This window comes from Zeugodacus cucurbitae, chromosome 4 (genome assembly GCF_028554725.1).
Source record: "Zeugodacus cucurbitae isolate PBARC_wt_2022May chromosome 4, idZeuCucr1.2, whole genome shotgun sequence".
NCBI classification, from domain to species: domain Eukaryota; kingdom Metazoa; phylum Arthropoda; class Insecta; order Diptera; family Tephritidae; genus Zeugodacus; species Zeugodacus cucurbitae.
In genome coordinates, this window is record NC_071669.1 from 74,344,191 (window position 1) to 74,366,778 (window position 22,588).

Genomic DNA, 22,588 nt, shown 5'->3' on the forward strand with positions numbered 1-22,588 from the left:
ATTTTAAATTTCGAATTTATTCGAATGTATGTTGGAGATTAAGAAAGTCAACGCGAATTTGTTTAGTTTTTTTGGAATAAGATAACAAAAAATTTGAAAATACCGGTTCAGGTTGGGATGATATTAGCCATCATGGTTTCTCAAAGTCTAAAACAATACTTTCTGTATTGAAACTCAACAGGGAAACATTTAATATGTTTTGCTCATTACCTTAAACAAAGCTTAAGCCCAATTGGGAAAAGGTGATGGATGTAAATAAACAATCTGCAGGCGCTATAAGAATCTTTCAGAATTCGCTCTGGTCTTACACTACATTTTTTCATGGTACGAAGGTGGCTTTTGAAGCAAGATCCTAAATTAGAATTTGCAGACTAGAGTGAAGACCTCATGAAGAATATGTGAGAAAAAGTAGTTTCTATTTTCTTTCTGCGTCAATCGTTATATTATATTTCTTATTTCTGCGTCGTCTTTTAATAGTTATATGTTAATACGATGTGACAACCGCTTTTTCATTTCTGCGCACTTGATGGTCTCCTCAGACCCGCGAGGTACCTCACACTTTCACCTTTATTACCAAACCTTCTACACTTTTGCACTGCTGCACCCACTTACAGTTGCTCACAAGCGGTTTTTGTTGTCCATTAACTCCCACACCTCCACTTCGACCGTCGCTGCCATTGTTGCCACAATTGTTGTTGTTTTCCGCATTCTCCTGCACCTCCAATTGATAGTGCTGTGTTAAACCCGCCGATGCCGGTCGAACAATGTTTCCGCCGCGGTACCCGAACCGGGAGGCAACGCCGGGCAGGTTGGAAGGCGGAGCGCCAACACTGGCTGCCGTGGCTTGATTGGAACGCTGCGTCGTTGCGGCCGCCGCACCCATTTTCTCAAAATGTACCTTCGCCAGCAGTTCTGCGTTGGGTGAATGTTGCCACGGTCGGTGGTGTTACGAGTGGTGGCGTAGAGGAGGAAGGCAAAAAGACAGAAAGCAGCAAGTTTTTGTCGTGTCAGACAGTCATAAGAGCGCAATAAAAATATAAGTAATTAGACTCCGAAGGAATAAATGATGTATAGGACAAAGTGTGTGTGTGTCCGGGTGTGGGTGTGGGTGTGGGAGGTCATGCACAATGCTTGGAAGGTGTGTAGAGGTGTCTGTCGCACCCAAACACCTGTTGTGCCAAATGAATTATTTTACAGGTGATTTGTTCCATTGAACTCTAAAGTAACACCGAGTTTACGTATTTTATTATTCATGCACTTCATTGCACCACCAAGTCATTGCACTCACCTGCATTGCCATTGTCGTCCTGCTGTTGCTCGCCCATTAGCGTCTCCCCATCGCCAGTACCGTCTATCACAGCTACCCGTTTGTCATTATCCTCGCTTGATGTGTTGCCGTCCCGTGACGTTGTTATTGTTATATTGTTGCACTTGTCTTGTTTCCTTTTACCGTCTCCACCAGTCATGCCGCCGACGCCGGCCTCCAGCAATTTCTTGAACTTCTTCGGCGTCGTGTTGAGCTTCTTGCGAAAGCCGAAGGACATCGCGGTTCCTTTGGTTTCGATGGTGCCCACCCCTGTGCCAGTAGTGGCGTTGGTGGTGCCGCCATGCTTCTTCGAATGCTTTTTACTCTCGGCCTGTCCCTGTAACGGAATCGTTGTAATGTGAAATTACGTATCTGTGTATGTCTGCAAATTGTTATTACGTAAAGTATAGTTTTACTATGACACAAACCAGAGGCAAAGCCAACCCGCTTACAGTTATTCTGAGGCAATTGGGTTTATTGACTACATTTATTGAAATTTCGTAATGTGTAGTGGAGCACGACGTTGTGGCTATAAAATATAATATCTGGTTCTATTTCCTAATACACTCAGTCGATTTATGTCGAAAGCTTTGCAGAAACAAGTCATGTGACTTTATCCAAGAACTGAGGCAAGTCCTTTTACGTTTCCTTATTAAAAAAAATTAAAGACTTTGGGCTCAATCAAAAACCGTAAAACCAAAAGCTTCAAAGCTTGTATCTGGGAATTATTCATAATATCATCACTTAAGCACAAAAGTGCACAAAACTGCAGTCGTCTCGTTGACATGAATATTAGTTGACATAGGTCGAGATTTTCAGGTTATTACTGCCCATTTATCTTAAGGATGTTCGTATTACTGGCATGCTCATTACTAAGCCAGAAAGTAAACAGTATGTCTGTATGTTTTCTATTTACCGAAAAAGGCCGACAACATGAGGTGAATAAGGCATACGGATAAGCATGCTCCGTCACATGAAATATCTATTCAAACAAATAGTAAGACTCTTTGTACAATGAGAGTAGCTTGATACAAGTAAATTTATATATATTAGGGTGAGTTGAAATTTCCGGGAGACAGAGTGATCTAATTAGTTCATTGATGGTTTTGGAAATCACTCAGAATCATTTCCGAAGGTTTCAGTTATTGAAACCCCTCTGACTGCCCGAATATTTTATACAGATCTTACATTGTTTTAGTCAAAGAATTGGCCGACCTAACGCGCCCTGAAGTGGATTTTCGTTCATTCGCAAACTGTTCGCAGTTGGGGTGGGCAAGCCTTCGGTGTGGTAGTGTGCTACTGGCGGCGTGTGTCACGTCACATGCGTAGAATGTCAATTATTATAAACACGATGAATCATACTAAACCCGAGCGTGTGGCATGGATGCAAAAACTAAGTTATCAATATAGGGACAGATGTGGCAGATTTCGGTTCAAACAATATTGTCAACAGGAAAGTTAATGAAATGTAATTCAATGGTAAACCGCCTGTTATATTCCACACGTACAATGCGGAGATGCGGTTCAAATGTCTTCTACGTCCACAGAAACAGAGAAACAAGTGTGGAACTTAAAAACTGGCTGCATGTGTATACTAGTGTATGGCGGTGCGCTGAGCCCGAAATTGATTTGTGAAAATGTAAAGAGCACAAGTGCCTCATGCATTTTTCATTCATTTGCGCTGTGCAATTTATTTGAAGTGAAAGCGTTAGAAATGCTCTGGCCAGCTAGCTGTAATTACCATTATGTCGCCCTCAGTTAGTGCCTGCGTCAATTGAATGACTTCAGCGTCGTTATCATTGATTATTTCCTCTTGTTGTAGTATTTCGTCGGCGAGCTCCTCGTATGTCTCGACTGCGTCTTCTAAATTAATGACGAGGTTCTCGCATTCATCCATCTTGAATGCTGGCCGTTCAGTGTTGCAGCCCCCAGTTTAGAGGGTGGGCTTTCGTCTGCGCGCTGATGCCCCTCTTAATGCCGTGGGTCGCCGTTTTGAGCACTTCGTAGACCCTCACAAAAGATGTAGATAAGTGGGTTTTTTCACCGATACAATTTTTTTCACTACAGTCTTTAGAAAAAGATGTACAAATCAAATGCTTTGCACTATTCTCTAGATCACTGGTTTATTGAATTATGTACACTCGAATGGGCAGTGGGTCCGATTTGGATTTTCACTTCGCAAACTGCGCCTCACTAGCACACTTTGTTCACTGATTCAGCAAAAGTCCTTGAAAATAATCACTCCCCTTGATGTCTACACTGCCCCAGCAACTTTTGGAAAATTTGCGAACCCACACTGAATACACTTTGTGCAAGAAATTTGAGTATTTTTTGGTGTTTTCAGTTTCTTCTATTAAATTATTATTATATTAAATGTTTTCTGTTCTTTTTTCACTCAAATTTATTTTCACAATTTTGCTGCATTTAATGTCAGCGTTAAAGCGGTAATGTTTGTGTCAGCGAAAATTCTACGAGTTTTCCTTTCGTTTTCCATTGCACGGTCTTTTGTGTTTGTCTTTTTCTGTGGAAGCCATTGGAGGCGGACATGCGCACTCATGGAAAACGGTGTTCGTAACTGTCAAGCGGTGGTTGTTGCCCTGGCGATTATATCCTGGCGCAACTGAAACGGCGACACCTGCCGGTGTTTTCCAACTACATTTTAGGGGTGGTTTACAACTATAGGGTGATTACGGATAAATTCGAATTCCAATTTGCTTTTGGTTCATAACGATTTATATATTATGAAAGTAGACTTTCGAATCTTATGTGACTTATAATTGAGAACATTATATGAAAAGGAATATATTACGGACACATTTAATTGAAGATGTGACATTATTACATAAGTATCTCCGGGTCATCAGAAATTATTATTATTGAGTCAGTTCTATTCTTTATTATGGAACATTATGGGACATGCCAATAAAATTGTTCTCTCTTCAAATCGCAGCGTCCAAATGAGAAAGAAGACCATTTTTGTAGCTACGTGTAAACAATTTATGTCCCTCTATAATTACAGTTAACCGAAATGACAAATACAAAATCTAATTTAATGGGCTAATGATGGTATCACTCCAGAACCCTTTTTCGATGCCAGATGTTACAATATATATCACAAATTCACCGACATCAAAATGTCTTAGTCTGAATCATAACTTCCGAGCAATCAAAATTCTATAAATTCTGCATCATGGAGTTGTATAAATTTGTATTTTGCAATCGGAGAGTTAGAGAATAGAATAAACGTGCGTCTATTTTGATGTCGAACATAAGGGACATAAGAGGTACACTTGCGCTAGAGCGCAGGGCACACAGACTCCATTCATGCAATTCCTCCTTTAATGTCCAGTATTTCTCAGACTTAGGTTAAAACATCTCCGTAGGCATCTGGAATCGATATTTGCCGACTAAAGAACTTTGTAATGGAGTCTAAGCGCTTTGTCGAATCATAAGTCTTAGCGTTCCGTCAGGAGTACCTGGGTGTCACAAAGGATAGTCGAAGCTGTCTGTGGGACCCTCTGCAGTCGCGTAGTTCTACCCTTGACCTAACCTAACCTAACCTAAGGGAGCAAGGCTTTTCTTTACTATATACACATATACCAAAATCTGTTGATGTTAAACAAACTTCATGAAGGAGAGAAACCTACTTTTCTCAGACGTCTTTGCCATTGTTGCCTCGCTTGGATCATTTCCAAAGGCTGTGTATTTAACAATGCTCAACTATTTCCAATTGTCAAGTGAAACGAATAAAGAAAAATAAGTATATCTATGAAATCGCAATTCAATTCGGGAAGCAATTGTTTTGAGGAACACCTCTGCTGTATGTGAGTTTACAGTTACCCGCAGAGTGACCCGGAATCTATATTAATGAATAAAAGCACTTTGTCAAATAACTTGTCATTTTATAGTCACTCACCTTGGTGTCAGCGTTGCCTTCATACATTAGGTGTTCGCTTAGCCGTTCCATATTTCCATCGACTCTGTCAAGTGCAGCTGCATTTTCGACACCAGCAACACCAATATTGACTTTGCACACTTCGCCGTTTATTAATTGTCCCTTTTCGTTAGCAGCCAACCGCTGTTGCTGCCACTTGGGTTGATAAGCGTGTTCCTCATGTTGCCCGGCTATTTTGGCATTGTTGTTGGCGTCGGGGGCAACCGTGTCGCCAGCAATCTGTTCCTGCGGCTGCCACGGCAAATGAGCCACACAATGTTGTTGATTTTTATGAGCATCAGCGGCGGTTTCTTTATTGGTGTTGTCAACTACAATAGCCTCAGTAGCATTATTATGGCTGTGAATACCAAACAACTGCTCGCCGTCGTCACTGTCATCGTCTACGTCCGCATCCTCGTCCTCGTCGTCAGTGGTGCTGACAACGGTGCAGTACTCACAGCCACTCACACTCGTGTAAACAATTGTAGAAGTCGTCGCTGCCGGTTCGCTAACATGAGCCTGAGCAGTTTGGGCTTGTGGAGTAACGCAATCTTGGTGTAGCTTTTCCGTGTAACTTTCTATGCCATTTGTGTTTGTTGTTTGTTCGGCGTTTGTTGTCCATTGTTGTGATTTGTTTTCACTGCTTAGCTGCGTTGATGATTGCTTTTGTGGTGTCTTCGATCGTCTTTTGTTTCTACCCTTCTTATGACTCGGCTGATGCTGCTGTCTCTGGTTCTGACTTTCATTTGAATTCTGATTCTGCTCGGCTGGCTGTGTGGCGCCGACAATTGTCGTCTTCGCATCATTATTCCCATCCGTTGGCACGGTTGTCTGCTTTGTTGTCTTGGGCTTCGCCTTCCGCTTCTTGCCGCTCACATAGTAATATTCGCATAATTGATTTCCATGCTCGTCCTTCAGCGCAATATATTCGGTGCTCTCGGCAAATTTACTCCAAATGTGGTTCGCCGCCGCCAAGTCCTTTTCCGATAAGGCGATTGTGAGTACGGAGGGATGCTTCGAGACGCACTTGCCCATAGGTGCTGCCGACGGTCACTAATATATAATGAGAAACAACTGTGTGGTATTGGTCGGAGGTGTGTTGGTTTTTGGCAACTCGATCTTTGCCTCATAAGAAATGAAAGTAATTTGATTTTGTTGTTGTTATTATTAAATTTTTACAATGGCTTTGTTCCTTTGACCCAACAATTTTTTGAGTTGTTGATATGTGATACTCGCATTAGCAGAATGCTTCGATGTCTTCAGCTCAGCTTTGGCTGTAGAACTAGAAACTTTTGCGGCAATGTAATGTTCTGTGTGCTTGGAGTCTTGTTCTGCTTTGTGGTATCTGTTGCATTAACCATTTATTTCTCTTCGCTGTTTGTAAGCTGTTCCTTCGTTTAAATGTCAGCTGTCTCTCGTTCCCCCACAATTTCCCGGCTTCTACCGCCAAATGTTCGAAATATTCATTGGCGCCGCAGCTTGACACACTTTCCTATCTGAATTTTGACAGTTATGATTTTTGGCTACCGAAGCTGAAGGAAGCTAATGCCTCTGTGCTGATTGTTAAATCCACTCTTGTATGATTTTTGTGCCAGTTATTGTGAGATAACAGCCAAGACTGCTGCCTCAAAGCTGAAATACAACAAAAAATGAAGCATATGTATTTTTGAAAGACAATTTTTGAGTTGATAGAATATCGACGAGTTCGAAAAGTATGAATTTGAACATGAAAAAATGAAAATTAGCATTGTTTGATATAAAGCATTGAGATCTTTTGTTCTACAGGGTGTAGCACTTCTCGTTTTCGAACTAAATGATACGCTAACTAATTGAGGTTGTTATTTTGATATCAAATTAATAAAACGTGTTGAAAAATTAGCAATTTTGAAGTCTATGAAGGGATTCCATATTTTGAAACAACAGTTTGGTATACGGGAAATATATAATATATGTACGAGTACAAGTTCAAATGTCAAATTTTCCCTATTTGTATACTGGTACTTTTACTATGTCAAATGTCAAATAGACGTCAGATGAGAAATATCAAATAGCCGCCAGATGTCAAATTTCAAATAGAAGTAGGATTTTGTGTCAGTTATTGTGAGATAAAAGCCAAGACTGCCGCGTCAAAGCAGAAATACAACAAAAAATGAAGCATATGTATTTTTGAAAGACAATTTTTGATTTGATGGAATATCGACGAGTTCGAAAAGTATGAATTTGAACATGAAAAAATGAAAATAAGCATTGCTTGATATAAAGTATTGAGATCTTTTTTTCTACAGGGTGTAGCACTTCTAGTTTTCGAACTAAATGATACGCTAACTAATTGAGGTTGTTATTTTGATAATCAAATTAATAAAACGTGTTGAAAAATTAGCAATTTTGAAGTCTATGAAGGGATTCCATATTTTGAAACAACAGTTTGGTATACGGGAAATATACAATATTTGTACAAGTTCAAATGTCAAATTTTACCTATTTGTACACTGGAAATTTTACTATTTAATTTGACATATAGCAACTGTCAACTGTCATCTGACGTCAAATAAACGTCAAATGACGCCAGATGTCAAATTTCAAATAGAAGTCGGATTTTGTGCCAGTTATTGTAAGATAAAAGCCAAGACTGCCGCGTCAAAGCAGAAATACAACAAAAAGGAAGCATACTATGAATGTATGAATGCAATTTTTAATTTGAATATTATCGGGTTGAAAAAGTATGAATTTGAGTATAATAATTGATTAATTCTGCGTATGCAATCTTATGTTTGGACTTCACAAATCCTTTCATTATACTCCTAAAAATGCATATATTATGGAAGGAGATTGTTTACTAATATACGTAAGTTACATGTGCGAAATTTAGGCACACACACACACACACACACCTTCCTATCTAAGGCTCAACGCATTTGCATAAACATTATTAAGAGGATCGATGTGGTAATTAACCTGATTCAAAGACCCACGAATTTACACACACACGCGCGTAGACATGTGTTCTATAACGGGGACAATAACTGCGGCAATTAGCGTGCAACAAAGAGTCGTCTCGCCGTCGGTGTGTGTGTAGGCAGAAAGAGCGTCGCATTAATAGCGCTTAAGAATTCATCAATAATAGTGGGAGGAACTCGCGTAGGCAAGATCAATGTGCAAAGTGTAGACAAACCGGTTGGTTGGGGAGCGCTGGGGAAGACATTGAACTCATTGCTGTTATGGTAACTGCAACACTACGTTCATGTGACTTTGTGACGCATATTCACGAGGGTGCCAAGGAATGTACACACACATTTACATGAACGGAGGCCCATATATGTACGTATGGATACACAGAAGATGTTGAACAACATTTACATTGTCTGAGATATTACTCATACGCACCATCAAATTACAGTAATCACACCCATAAGCATCCACACACACACATACACACGCATACAATTTGTACTTTATTGCACATAACTGCGAGTGTGTGTGTGTGCGTGCGATAACACTTTGCGTTTATGTAACCAGAGGGATGCACTCATGCGTCTTTATGCAAATAACTTTAATGGATAATAATTATTGATTAAATTTTATTATTACGAGCACTGTTTATATGCCGAATGGGACTGTTAAAAACAATTTCGTTCAAATGAAATGCCTCGATGCATTATCGTAAACTTAATGAAATAATAGAGAGAGGCTTTCGAACTTTTATTTTTATTTATTTCTAAAGTCGTAAAATTCTAACAATTGCTTGCTGACGATATTCCACACGAGTGTTAGGTAATGTATTCCACCGAGCTGTAAACATGTTTCAAGTAAAACGTCAAATAAAATTAAAAAAAAAAACTTTCCTTAGATAAACCCGTTTGTTTTATATCAAAATTCTACTTTCACATACTATACTGGTACCCAGATATTAAATATAAAATACAAAACTATTTAGAAGTACCAAAAAATAAAGGCTATCATGGCCGATTTTAATCGAAATTCTTGCTTTTAATATTTAAATACAAAGCAATGAATGAAAGCTTTGAAAGCTCTTTGCCAAATTTCTGCAGAAGCAAGCGGAATGCCTTTGCTTTCAATGCAATTCAATAAGTTCGAAAATCGGTATTCAATTTTCTCCTTTGGTGGCGTAATTACCCTGCCAAGGTAAGAATTAAATTAGCCCGTGGAAATGAACGCTCAGCTGCACAGGCATTCCACGACGATTCCCAGAAATTTATTGCGCCAAACCGAACTCAATGACATTTACGGTGCTGTGTTTATTCTAATTTATAATTCACTTCTCGGTGATGCAAACACTCCCCGGAGTGCTGTAGGGGACGGATTCATAAACACATACTCCCACCCACCGGTATTCCTCATACGAGTACGACGTCGCTCAGTTGAAACCAACGCCACGAATGGCGCCGCAAGAATCGCATAATCCAGCCACCCAATTTACGATGTTTTTTGTTTCGCTTAGGTTTTGTCTCGACTGCTACCCGCAACGTCTTATTAATCTCCCTTCTTGTATACGCGCGAGTGTGTATGCAGTGGAGTTAGGAGCTTTGAAGGAGTCGCTAAAATTGTGCTCAACAGCGCCGCAGCGACTGAGTTAAGGTACACCATGCTACGTTATGTTATGTTATGTGGGTAATGCGCAATGAAAATCAGCGATTTTTAGTTGCTAACCATCGACTGAGCTGAGTTGAGTGTGTGTACATGCTCATGCATAAACGAACACAGCCAGGTATTATGAGCCCGAGTCTTATTATTATTTGTTGTTTATCGTAATAAGGTAATTTGCTTACGGTAATGCTGCATGATTGGCTGACTACATTCTAACTTATTTTGCTACGAAATGAATGTACACAAGTAGCTACGGTATTTCCATTTAGTTCAGCTGGGCAAACGAGCGTGCGTATCGTAGGTTCAAATCCCGGCAGCTGGGATATATTAAACGGTGATGTCTTCCTAACTTATGTGATCGCAAAATAATTTCTGAATATCGGAAGCATTAGGGTGGGTCAGAGGAGCGAAATCTTCAAATGGGAGCTGTTAGCAGGGCCTTTGCTATATATATATTTATAGATTTGCATTTCGGCAGAGTCAGATACTTTTTATTGGTTTTCGGTTGTGCACGAGCAATTATTGTTTTGCGTGTTTCTAGAATTTTAATGAGTCTTTTTCATGTAGAAATTTGTAAAATGTTAATTAGAAACAAAACAAATGTGAGTATAAATTGTTATGTACGAATTTGAACTTACTGATCCCTAACAACGATTATTCTGATAGATTCTTTAATTAGTTAACACTTGATTATTCAGTTAGTGCACGTCTGATTCATCTCACGATCAACCGAGTTGAAATACGAGTCGTTTAACTGCTAATTCCTTTGCAAATTGCATAGAAGTTACACATGCATGCGCACAAGACATTCAGATTAATAATTACGGTCTTAGCTTCACGCTTGATTACATCGTGTAATATATGGTATGGTACGAGTAGTGGAGAGTAAGATTGATTGACTGATATACTCCTTTCTAAATAATATGTGATCGATGTCATTTGCAAGACTGAGGGAGTGAGGAAGAGAGAGAGAGATAGAAACCGCAGCCGCAAAAAAGTATTATATGAACCTATGGCTTCATCCTTGTGACAGTACCGTTACCCATGGCAATTTAATATCAAGTTTAATTCGAGAATTTTATCGTAAAATGAAGCATTCTCAATTCTAATGAGAAAATCAGTGCAGAAATAAAAACAATTCACAACTTTTGATATATTTCATATGCAATAGTAATAATAATTATGCCGTAATGTAATCGCTGATTTATAAAAATGAGGGGAAATTACTCATATCACAGCAAATCATTCCTCTTTTAGTCACTCTATCTATGATAACCAAACCTCAAACCAGTTATAGTCCACATTCAATTGAAACCACACTAGTTTAGTTGAAGCTAGCTCCATGAACATCCGCACATGTTTGTTGTAGAAATATGTGTTGGTTCGCTTGTTCGAAGTTTGCCGCCGCTTTCCGCGTGCGTTTGTTTTATTTTACTTACGGGCTGCACTTGCGAACATGTAGAAAGAAGCAGATAATGATAATCAGCTCACCGCCGATCACTGACTACAGAAGTGAGCAAAAAAGTGTAAAGTCTGACTGTTTCTCGGCGGGTTTTTTGCTTTGCTAAAATGAAAATTGTGAGCGCGGCATTATTGGTGTTGTAAATACAGCTTTCAATTAAAATTTTGCTCAACTTTTGATTGTTAACGCTTACCAAATTACCGACTCCACATTTTTCAGTAGTTATGTGGATGCAACATGCGAGAATTAGGGTGAGCAATTTCTTCATAGCAAGTATATTGTACTACTTTATTTAATTCTGAATTTATTTATTTCACTCAAATGTTTTCTACCAGAGCAAGAGCTTTCAATGAATAGTTTCCATGTGTCTATCATATAAACATAGCAACTTGGCGTGTAAATTATCTCTTTAACTAGAGTTAGCATAGTAGCTTACCGCAGCTATTATTTTTAAAAATCCAGCATAAGATATAAAGATGCATCGCAAAATTTTCCTATTCGAAGAAACTGGTTTCTGAAGCAAACGCGCGAGCGATCACCCTACCACAAGAATAGAGTGGAACTTACTAGTAAATATACTATATATATATATCTACAGCATAGCAAGTGTGTGCACATATGCTATGTTATGTTGCGGAACCGTCGGCGCACCGGCCAGGTGAGTCAAAGCAACGAGTTTTCTGAATTGTGTGCAACAGTTGAACAGGCACTGGAACGCCCGATATGTGTGTGAGTGTGTGAGTTTTGTTTTTGAAATTGCGAATGGCAGCGGTGGCTCAGCTGTAGATCGGCCGGAGTCAATGCATCGGCGAACGCGGCTGTGGACAGAAGTGAATATTGTGTAAGAGCACACTTTGCCCGACCGCAAACGACGCGCGATCTGTGACACAGCTAAAAGTGAAATCGTGCAAAGCGGACCATCAACACAAATACGTCGCGCCGCGAATAAGTACAGCATCCGTGCAGCAGCGCCACAGTTAAGACAATGCCATTGAAGCGGCCGTACTGCGAGTGACTACGTGAATGAAACCGAATTTCTGAAGTCGTGAATTTTGATTCGAATTTGGAAGATGCGCTTCCATTCGAAGACGCTTGTTATTTAATAATTACACGCAATCAATTAACTGACAATCGCGAAAGCATACCAATAAGTGTATCTAAAGTGGAATAGTGTTAAAGTCTTGTGCGCGGAAAGACGAGTTTGAGCCGGCGTCATGAGTGCTTCCCTGGAGGGGTCATGCGAGGTCAGCGCCGCCGTTGATGAGCAGAATAATAAGATCAATGCAACTGTAAGACCAAGTTAAATGATACTGAAGCAATTGAGTGTAAATCTTTTAAAACGACGGCAATAACGGTCACTAAACAGAAGAATGTGCCAAGCAGACATACACACAAACACACACACATATTGGTAATGATGGTGCGCGATTTTGTTGACATACTTTTGCTCTGGGCACTTAAAGCAATCTCGACCAAGTCTGGTTGTAAAAGTCCGAAACATATCCGCACACTCAGACACACTTTCATACCGCTGTGTGTGTACACGTGTGCTCAAACTTAGCATAATTAAATAAAATATTGTATGTGCAATACACCATGTAAGGTGTACAAATCCATCAAACAACTCCAAAGCCACTTCCATATCCAATGGCTTTCATAGAAGACGAGCAAAGCGGCTAATCACGAAGGCAGACACGCAAACCAGCCTCTGCCACGGCTCAAAACCATTTCTAATTGAAAACTCTTCTTACCGAAAAACATTGAAGTGAAGTGTGTGCAGTGTTAGCAAAACCGTTTATGCCGAGTTATGTCTTTCATATGCCAATCAGCGCTGCTCGCTGCTAGCTGTGCGTGTATGTGTGTTTGTGTGCTTCTGCACTATATTTGCTTCTGAGTTATGGCACTTTGGAGCTCAGCGTATGCTGAAGGTGTTTGTTGTTGTAGTCTTTTGTTTTGCTTTGCGTTGTTGTTTTTTAGTAACCAGTTCAGTGACTAAATCGAGTTCAGGGTACAAAAAGTCGGCAATCAAAAAGCGGCGCTGTCGGATCAATATCATATTGCATTGGAGTTGTTCTCGGCTCATAAAGAGTGACTGTTATTGTTGTGAAACTGGTTGAGTTGCAATTAAATACAAACTAGATAATTACCCCAGAGGGGTGTAAGCGCTTTAATCGGTTCTGGGTGCAACTATTCCATTTATTCAGTTAGGTTTTATACAATTACTTTGACGACTTAGAAATCTTAGTAGCTGGCGCTGTAGGAAAAGTACTGACTACTTGAAATTCAAAATAATTCGTTTTAGATTGCCGACTTTGACACTTAAGGGCAGACTGTATCAGCGCATATATGCGTTTGTGTATGTGAGCACCTTTGCTGCAGATATGGCGCAGTGCGATTCTCTGTTGTTGTGAGCAGTAATTAACAGCAGTGAAATAATTAAGAATATCACTCTCAATAATTTTGAATATTTAAAAATTTTTTCGTTATTTATTTAAACAACAACAGCAATATGTAATGATTTCTTCTCCTATCTCTCATCAGCAGCCAAATGCCGAGGCTCGGAAGTTGTCGCTGAAAAAGGATGTGCAAAGCAACAACGAAAAGAGCGAGAAACAACAAAGTACGACACATACCACCATTGAGGTGGATGGCGCCAACCGAAATCTTTCCAGCAATGGCCACCAGCAGAGTAGTCTGAATGGAACCCAAAATGGTACAGGCTCAAGTTCTACTAATCAGCAGATAAGAACTGACGGAAGCATGACCAAGTCCAAACTTCTTTTGCTGGCTCTAACAGCGAGTATCGCAGTGGTTTTAGTCGCGCTGCTGTGGAGTTTCTTTGGTTGGACATGCGGCCTGCCCGCTCTGATTGTCGGCCTATTTGCTATATTGGTGGTAGCAGTCGGCTGGCGTTGGTTTTATATAGCTGCTGTAACCGCTAAACGTGATGCTACGTGAGTTACACTTACATTTACAACCAATGTTCCCTTCTTACTTTCGACTTTCCTTAGTGCTTTGTGGGCTTATATACGACTACTCGTGCTCATAAAGAGGTATGAGAGAAATAACGTGTCTATAAGTGACATATTTCAAATGAACGTGGCAAAGCATCCGGATAAAACAGCAATAATAAGTGAGACGCAGTCTTGGACTTTTCGACAACTGGATCAGTTTGCCAATCGCATTGCAGACATATTCCATAGTCATGGCTACAAAAAGGGCGATGTGATCGGTCTCATGTTGGAGAACCGTGTCGAGTTCGTTGGCATTTGGTTGGGTCTCTCGAAGCTTGGTATTATAACTGCACTCATTAATACCAACCTCAAGGAGCGGTCCCTGATACATAGCGTCACTGTGGCTAAATGCTTAGCTCTTATTTATGGCGAAGACTTCGAAGTGACTGTGGAAAGGGTTGCAACTGAAATTTCAGTAAAACTGTATCAATTTAATAACGAAATAAATAAGGCAGTGCGAAACTCAGCAGAAGACTTGGCCACCTTGATGAACTCATCCACCCATGTCACATCACAACCGAGCGCAATTCAACACCCAAATCATCATGACAAGCTGATGTACATCTACACATCCGGCACCACTGGTCTCCCCAAGGCTGCAGTTATCTCCCACTCACGGTATGCTAAACTACCCAATAAGTCTTTCAGTTAATCTGGTGTGTTTTCGAATACTTTGCATCTCAAACTATCTTTGCAGATATCTGTTTATAGCCGCGGGCATTCACTACACTCTGAACTTCAAAAACAAAGACGTGTACTACACGCCTCTGCCACTATATCATACAGCCGGCGGAGTTATGAGCATGGGGCAAGCGCTGATTTTTGGCTCGACCGTCGCCATTCGGAAGAAGTTTTCAGCCTCTGGGTATTTCAGTGACTGTGTGCGCCACAACTGCACCGTAAGCAAAATTAAAACCAAAATAAACGTGAAATCTCTTAAGTCAACGCCTATATTTTCAGATTGCTCAGTATATCGGCGAAATGGCGCGCTATATCTTGGCTACGCCGGCATCAGAATACGATCGTTCGCATAAAATTCGTATGGTTTTCGGTAATGGGCTGCGTCCGCAAATCTGGCCGCGTTTTGTTGAACGCTTTAACATACCCAAAGTTGGTGAGTTCTACGGCGCTACAGAGGGCAACGCCAATATCATGAACAACGACAACACCGTCGGGGCAATTGGATTTGTTTCGCGAATTATACCCCAAATCTATCCAATATCCATAATAAAAGCAGACCCCGATACTGGTGAGCCCACGCGTGGCGCCGATGGTTTATGTCAACGCTGTGGACCGGGTGAATCGGGCGTATTCATTGGTAAAATAATCAAGGGCAATCCCTCGAGAGAATTTCTGGGTTATGCTGATGAGAGCGCTTCTACGAAGAAAATTGCTCATGACGTGTTTAAGAAAGGCGATATGGCATTCCTATCTGGTGATCTTTTGACTTCTGACGAGCGCGGCTACCTCTTCTTTGTGGACCGCACAGGCGACACCTTTCGTTGGAAGGGCGAGAACGTATCCACTGGCGAAGTGGAAGCTCAAGTCAGTAATGTGGCCAATTACAAGGATACAGTCGTATATGGCGTGATGATACCGCATACGGAAGGGCGAGCAGGTATGGCTGCCATTTATGATCCACGACGAGAGGTGGAACTCGAACGCTTTGCACGGGATGTGTCGGAGGTGCTCCCTGCCTATGCTAGACCGCAGTTTTTAAGGTTCCTAACTAACATTGACCTCACAGGTACATACAAATTACGAAAAGTGGATCTGCAGAAAGAGGGCTATGATCCCAATGTTATACGGGATGAGTTGTACTACAAAACGGCTTCCGGCAGATATGAGACATTAACAAGTGATATTTTCGACAAAATAAATAACGGCGCAATTCGCTTTTAGGCGAGACTTAATCACTAAAATCAAATTTCGTGAAACATTTAAATTAGTTATATGTAATATTATAAATAGATGCTTATATGTATGGACTATCTGAGAGGTATAACCTTAATTGCTGTAAAATATATTCAAATAATTTAAGTAACACTGATTATCACTCTCATGCTAAGTAAGTATCAAACTTTCGACTGGAAACTTCATTTAATTATAAGGCTCTGAGTTAGTTCCCTATTCTTACATCGACTATATACGTATCTATAAGCACTAATCGTAAAGTGATGACATCTGTCTACTGGCAGGGCTTGCAATAATTAACCGCAAACGCAGGCATAACGGATTCAGTTGACTTCCTCTTCTAATTTATTTTCAATCTAATTAAATAATACCTCAAGGCAATGCGAGCGGTTAGTTCACCTGCAATATAAATTGCGCTTCATTATAATAATGCCGAGTTGGTTTGACTTTGCGCCAGAGAAAAGGAAAAAAGAACACAACAAGGAAACTATTTCACTTAACTGCGACGCACTTTGCAACTGGGTCACAACATTCATCGGGATATGAATAAAAGAGCTATTTGTGCGCCATTATTATTTCAAGGTATAAATAAAAGCCATTAAATTAAAGGCTTTCAACATTATTCGCACAATCGTGTGAAGGGAAAGCGAATGACTAGCTAATAGAACATAAAACACGAAGCAGAATGAAGAAGAAAAGGGAGAATGAATTCAAATTTAATATGGTCCATAATCACTCACTGCAATCAAGATGAGTAAAAGCATACATTAGAGTATATTGGAGAAGTACATAGGCGCAGTGGAAGTAGATTCGTTCAGCATGGAGAAACCCACCCGACATTAGCTGATACTCTGTGCTTTCAATACAAATATTGAATACTTTTTAAATATCAGTATTAGAACTATATTCCATTGCAGCTTCACATTTCTAGGGGAGTCTGGACACTCCCATCTATCCAGACACGAATTGGAGAAACTGGAGTTACTCCGCAGTTGCACTTCCCACACCGCACTATTATTTTATGCTAATTTTTACAACTTTTTCACTTTTGCAAGGCATGCCATTTCGAAATTTGTTTCATTGTGACACTAACTTTGCTGAGACTTGAAAAAAAGTGATTTTATATCACACTCTGTCATTGCTGAAGGTTGTGTGAATTCTATCCTTGCCAGTTGGTTTCTTTGGTTTCATTCATTTTATTACTTCGCCACTTCATCATTGTCGTTCGCACGCGACCTACCGCCCGCCCTTACAATGCGTTGCGTTGGTGCCAGGAGCACCGTGTGAGGGGCGGCCGGCAGTTATGCTCGTAATGTCAAGCATTTCGTCAACGTTGTCGCGGTTAAATGGAAAAAAGTAGAAAAATGAAAAAATCATTTACAGACCACTGTCACAATTATGCATTGTTGTTGCCGGGATGACAGCCAGCTGCAGCATGCGGGGACTGCGTGGGCACAGATCGTTCTCTACTCTACTGCTGCGGCAATTGGAAGTCATCGGAAGTTATGTGTCGCTTTCAAATGTAATTGGAACTTCCGCAGCGTTGCATGGTCTCGTTTCTTTTTTGCTCTTTGCGCTTTACTTCTCTATTTATATATTAGAAAAACTTTCTCCTACCTCTTCCTTATCTCCATGCTTCAACCTTTCTTTTGTTCATTCGGCTTTGCCGAGCGCTTTGTTCGACATTTCGTTTCATTTTATGAGACTACTTAGCATTTCATAGAGTGCAACTTGCATTTATATTTTACATCTCTTCTCCCCTAATTTCCTCCATGATTTTATTGTGCTTCTGTTTACGCTCATTCATTTAGCGTAATTTTGGTCCATTATTTAAGTGGCTTTTCCTTAAAAGCGACGCCGTGGGTTGTCAATGAGTCCTGCTGTTGAATGGAAACGTCGCTCACTGATAACCTGTTGCTGATAATAGCTCAAAAACGACAACCTAATCATTCAAGCTTAACTTACTCTCCTATCGTTTATGAGAATTTCGCAAATATGAATTTTAAAATCTTAGAGCAGGCTGATATTCTACTGTTGATGTTCTCGTTGATATGAAGAGGTCGCTGAGGTCACCAAAGCTCTGATTTCAAGGAAACTTCTGTAATCTCGGTTGAATAGATGTTTAATTTTCAACTGTGAGCCAGTGTGCCTCTGCTCTTAAATTTGCATCTACATCTCATTCTATTTTTTTGTTTCAGCATGGCTGTGATGGCCTGATATTTTTCTGTCAATTAGCGCACGTTGTTAGTAGATTTTTACGAAATTCCGCTCGTCTGTCGCCGCCACCCGACAAATGTTTCACTTTATTTGGCAATCTCAATTCGAGCATCAAAAGTTAGTAGAACAGTTAACGCTGCAGTTTGCAATTTAAAAAAAAACAACGGAACTTTGACTACTGCAAAATCGAAATTCAACAAAATGCAGAGGCAGAAAACAAATTCAGCGGCACTTGTAACCATTTCGCTTCATTTGCACATAGAAGTGCTGTCTGAGGGAGTGCTGCTGGCAGCAGGACGGGGCCTCGAACCGGGTTGTGCAGGGCGTAAACCGCCACCGAAGAAAGTTCGCTTTTCGCCCATATTTCTCTCTTTTGTTCTGATTTTATCTCCGCTTGGAAGCCATGTCTACTGCCAAGTGGTGTATGAGCTTATCTCGAGACAAATCTTTGGAAACTACGAACATTCGCAAAGCGAAGTCGAAGGCAATTTGAGCGAAGGCCAAGGGAAAATAAGAAATAATTACAATGAAGTTCTCGAAACTACAGTTGTTTGCATTTATTTCACATTACCTTATTTATATGTAAATATGTATGTGCATACATATTTTTATATCCTTCACCACTTCCTTAATGTATTCAGCGGCCATTTCCGATGTGTGCGTGTGTGTGTGCGGAATTTTTTCGTTGTACCCGTTAGTTTTTGCAGTTTTCAGCCAAAAGTGAGTCGTGACAATTGCGTGCGCTGGCAACTCGCCTCTGTGGCACAAAAGAGCCATTAGGGAGCGTCTTTGTAAGATTTGCATGCTAATATGGCAGCGTGAAGACAACTGTATAGCAGCAACTGAGAGAATTATGATTACGGTTTTTGCTTTCTATTTTTAATTGAATGTGGTAATTTAGGCAATTAAGTTGCTTGACAATAAGGATGAGCTTAAAGAGGACGACTGGCGAACTGAATTCTTTAACAACATTTTGTAGAGAAGACTTCGGCTTATTGGATGTGCTCTTTCTTTAATTTTTCCAACTTTTTCTATCGCTCCACTCATTGCTTTGATAGAGACAATGGCCAACTGGCGGTGGTCCAGAAATCTTTTAAGGTGTGTGTGAGTGAGCTACTAGAATTTATTGAAAAAAAACTCTTCAAATTTAAGGTCTTGCAGTGAACTATCATTGTATATTATTCATATGATTTGTTTGGACTCGTGTGTGCTTAACTAATTCAATTGTTTATCTCCGGACATTTCGGACGCGGCATCTGAATTACAAATAAGTGACAGTTAATGCAATGCGTGTGCGTGTTTTGTGGCGCCATATCACATTTCACGAGTCTGTGACTTGAGCCGCCATATTTCGCTGACTGCGAGCATTTTCTGCTGTATCTAATTTTCCCCAATTTTGCGCTATTTTTGTGTTTTTTGTTTTCTTTTGCGTTGGTTCTCCCCATGCGGAGAGTTACTTAGTTATCTTTGCAGTGGTTGACAGTTGCAAAGTTTTTCATAATTTTGCCACTGCTCAGACCTCTGCAGGCGCTCCTAAGTATCAGCGTTAGATATATATATATGTGTGTGTGTGTGTGTGCGGTCCTGACACTTTCGGCTGGCATATGCTCGTTTACGCCAACTTTACTTTACTTTAATCGTTGACACAAACTTTTCGCCAAGGGGCCGAAACACTTGCACAAATAGTGCCAACACTCATGATTGTCATATTCCTATGTCATGCTAGCCATGCTATGCTATGCTCATGCAAACACATTAACTTTTAAATATGTGCGAACGCACACAGCCACACGACCAGACGGACACAGCTGCAAACACATGTGCATGTCTAAACAGTTTCGTGTGTTATTTAGAGTTTGGCTTCTGTTTGGTGGCTGTGTGGGGCGGTTGGTTGGGTCCGATGTCCACTGCCACAACTGCTGCTACTTATCTGTTGGGACCAACGCAGCCACTTCGGTTACCGCCGAGGCTTGCTTTGGTTTTACTGAGTGCCAACGCCATCGCTTCCGGTGAAACTTTTGATTCGGCATCCACAATTACGCTCACACCAACAAAACCAACACATGCATACGCAAGTGTGAAAATTACTTGCGGATATCCGCAGTCGCTGGCCCATTCACATGCCGACCGCAATGACTTAGGAGTGCTTCCTTCTCCGCCCTTACTGTTCTGTTGCTGTAGTGTCTCCTCAAGTGTTTTGCTTTGCCTGCAGTGCTTTTGTTTTCCGATTTTTTTGTACTCTTTTGGTATTTTAGCCGAATTCGGGAATAAAGTTTTACATATTGTGACAGCACAGTTACCATTTGTCATTCTCGTAAATTGTATTAGGGACATGCAGAGATTGAGAAAAATATGACGGCGACCCAGAAACGACAGTCGGACAATTTTCCTAGTAAGGCCGTGTTATGCAATGTGTTTCTGTTTTTTTTTGTTTACTTGTAAAATTGATGGACCTTTACGCACTTATTTGTAACTTCATGAAAACTATAGATTCACTTCAGAAGATTTGAAATATAAATCCGTGTTTGAGTACACGCCTATTGTGAGGCAGTCGCTCTGCTCAAGTTCGGTGTCGCGTATACGCAGCGTCCACCTCAAAATGTGGAGATTACCTTTCTTCTAAGTAGGAGTACATATTTTTTATTTATTGCACAAATGGTACAGTTACTTGCGTTACTTTCCGTGGCTCCTCTTTTCGCACACATGTCTCTATTATTTACACGAAATTGGTTTAGTTTTTCATGTGACAAAAACAACGAGCCGTCGCAGTTGTCGCCGATTATTGCTGTTATTTGTGTCACGTGAAACTTATGCCAGAAATTGTTTGTTTTTATTTTTCCACTTTTTGGTCAAAACTCGACTTTTTGCTGTCGGCACTACTCGCTTTTCCACTTAAGTTTTGAAAGTGTTACATCATTAATCACACAAAAAGTTGCCAGCAAAAGTTTGCCGAACACACTCTCAGCCGCCACCTCTGCAGAGCTCTGCTACGGCTGTACACACTTTTTCTATTGATATTTTTATGACTTTTAATACCTGCATTTATAATTGATGAGGTGCTTGATGGCTGACGTGAGCTCACACATCAGCACAACATGGTGAACTCGAATTAAGACTATGGTCCCATTTTGTTGTTAAGTATGTAGAATATTTCTGAGTTTCTGAGTTCAAAAGTTTAAAGCTTCAAAAACGAGTCTTTATATTTGATATTGTCTGTTAAGAATTGGTTTCAAATCACATCTCATCATATCTTCAATAAAAGGTCTCTTTCGTACCTTAATCAAACCAAGAATACCTTCGATTTCTCCAATCTCGGGCCTCAGATGTGATTTTAGACCATTCACATATCTAGTGTTAACCTCAGTTTGATGTCTTGTATATCTATAGTCCTTCGTCTTTAATTGTGAGCTTTCCTCTAATGTATTTCTGATAAATGAGAATCTTTAATAAAGCTGCTCATAAATTCATGGCGCTCTCTTTCATTGGAAATTCAATATAAATTTCAATCAAAATCTTTTCATTTCTTGTTTGTTCTCCTCCTGTCCGTTATATGACCATAATTAATGCCCTAACGGTTCTATTCGATTAAATTTTCTTCGCTACCGGAAATTAAGCTCTTCTTCTAATCGCCCAGCAACGTCAGATGCACGCACATTATATTGCAATGGCTACAACAAATGGAACAAAAACAACAATCACTGGCAGCAGCGCTCATCAGCAGAAGTAACACGAGCATTCGCCATCGAACCGAATAACGGCCAAGGCCCGCGCATTCTTTCTAATTAACTGCATATCAACGCAATACGCAATAATAATTCAAATAATACACCTCGCCGCCGCCAATGCACTTTTATCAGGTCTCCTGCCATTTGCCTTTTTAATAAAGCGCGCTCGAATGCACCCGTCGCTTATGCCACCACACTTCACCTCCGAACGGCGCGGCTACGATTACCATAAATCCTAGCAGCCGAGCAGCCGCCGTCAACACGGCATAACGCCAACGAACCGCCGCGCGATTTCCTACGGCTTGTCATCTCGGTCGGCTTGCGGTTTGACTTGGCACTTAATCGTGGCCGTGTCATTCGAGGACCGCCGCAACCGCCATCACCGCTGCCCAAGCATCCGCTCCTGTTGGC

General features: G+C 40.6%; 2 protein-coding genes across 15 annotated transcripts in view; one reads left to right on the plus strand and one right to left on the minus strand.

The window, feature by feature from the left end:
- Window positions 1-22,588, minus strand: part of LOC105212939 (uncharacterized) — a 113,810-nt gene that overhangs the window by 23,917 nt on the left and 67,305 nt on the right. For 2 of the 10 annotated variants that reach the window (XM_054229359.1, XM_029040819.2), the window contains exons 2-4: window positions 5,223-6,872; window positions 1,289-1,643; window positions 613-912 (exon numbers count right to left, since the gene is read on the minus strand). In XM_054229359.1, the coding sequence (XP_054085334.1) occupies window positions 613-912; window positions 1,289-1,643; window positions 5,223-6,275 (1,708 nt within the window). In that variant the 5' untranslated portion in view covers window positions 6,276-6,872. Of the gene's footprint in view, window positions 1-612; window positions 913-1,288; window positions 1,644-3,047; window positions 4,448-5,222; window positions 7,013-22,588 lie in introns of those variants that run through there. The other 8 variants (XM_054229362.1, XM_054229361.1, XM_054229360.1 and 5 more) reach the window with 7 other exon arrangements.
- On the plus strand, window positions 10,409-16,365 carry LOC105212937 (long-chain fatty acid transport protein 4). 5 transcript variants are annotated; one of them, XM_054229367.1, is made up of 5 exons: window positions 10,409-10,447; window positions 13,852-14,261; window positions 14,319-14,939; window positions 15,019-15,220; window positions 15,282-16,365. In XM_054229367.1, the coding sequence occupies exons 1-5, from the start codon at window positions 10,424-10,426 to the stop codon at window positions 16,221-16,223; spliced, it is 2,199 nt and encodes a 732-aa protein (XP_054085342.1). In that variant the 5' UTR covers window positions 10,409-10,423; the 3' UTR covers window positions 16,224-16,365. The 5 variants fall into 5 exon arrangements, with proteins under 5 accessions (XP_054085342.1, XP_028896670.2, XP_054085343.1 ...); XM_029040837.2 differs by lacking the exon at window positions 10,409-10,447 and adding an exon at window positions 11,517-11,558; XM_054229368.1 differs by lacking the exon at window positions 10,409-10,447 and adding an exon at window positions 11,921-11,965.

Excerpts from the sequence above, each read along its gene's own strand:
- LOC105212937 (XM_011185332.3), top strand. The coding sequence starts at position 12,522 with ATGAGTGCTTCCCTGGAGGGGTCATGCGAGGTCAGCGCCGCCGTTGAT. Across the intron at positions 14,940-15,018 it reads GCAGTTATCTCCCACTCACG|ATATCTGTTTATAGCCGCGG; the intron begins GTATGCTAAACT and ends CTATCTTTGCAG. Across the intron at positions 15,221-15,281 it reads GTGTGCGCCACAACTGCACC|ATTGCTCAGTATATCGGCGA; the intron begins GTAAGCAAAATT and ends CTATATTTTCAG.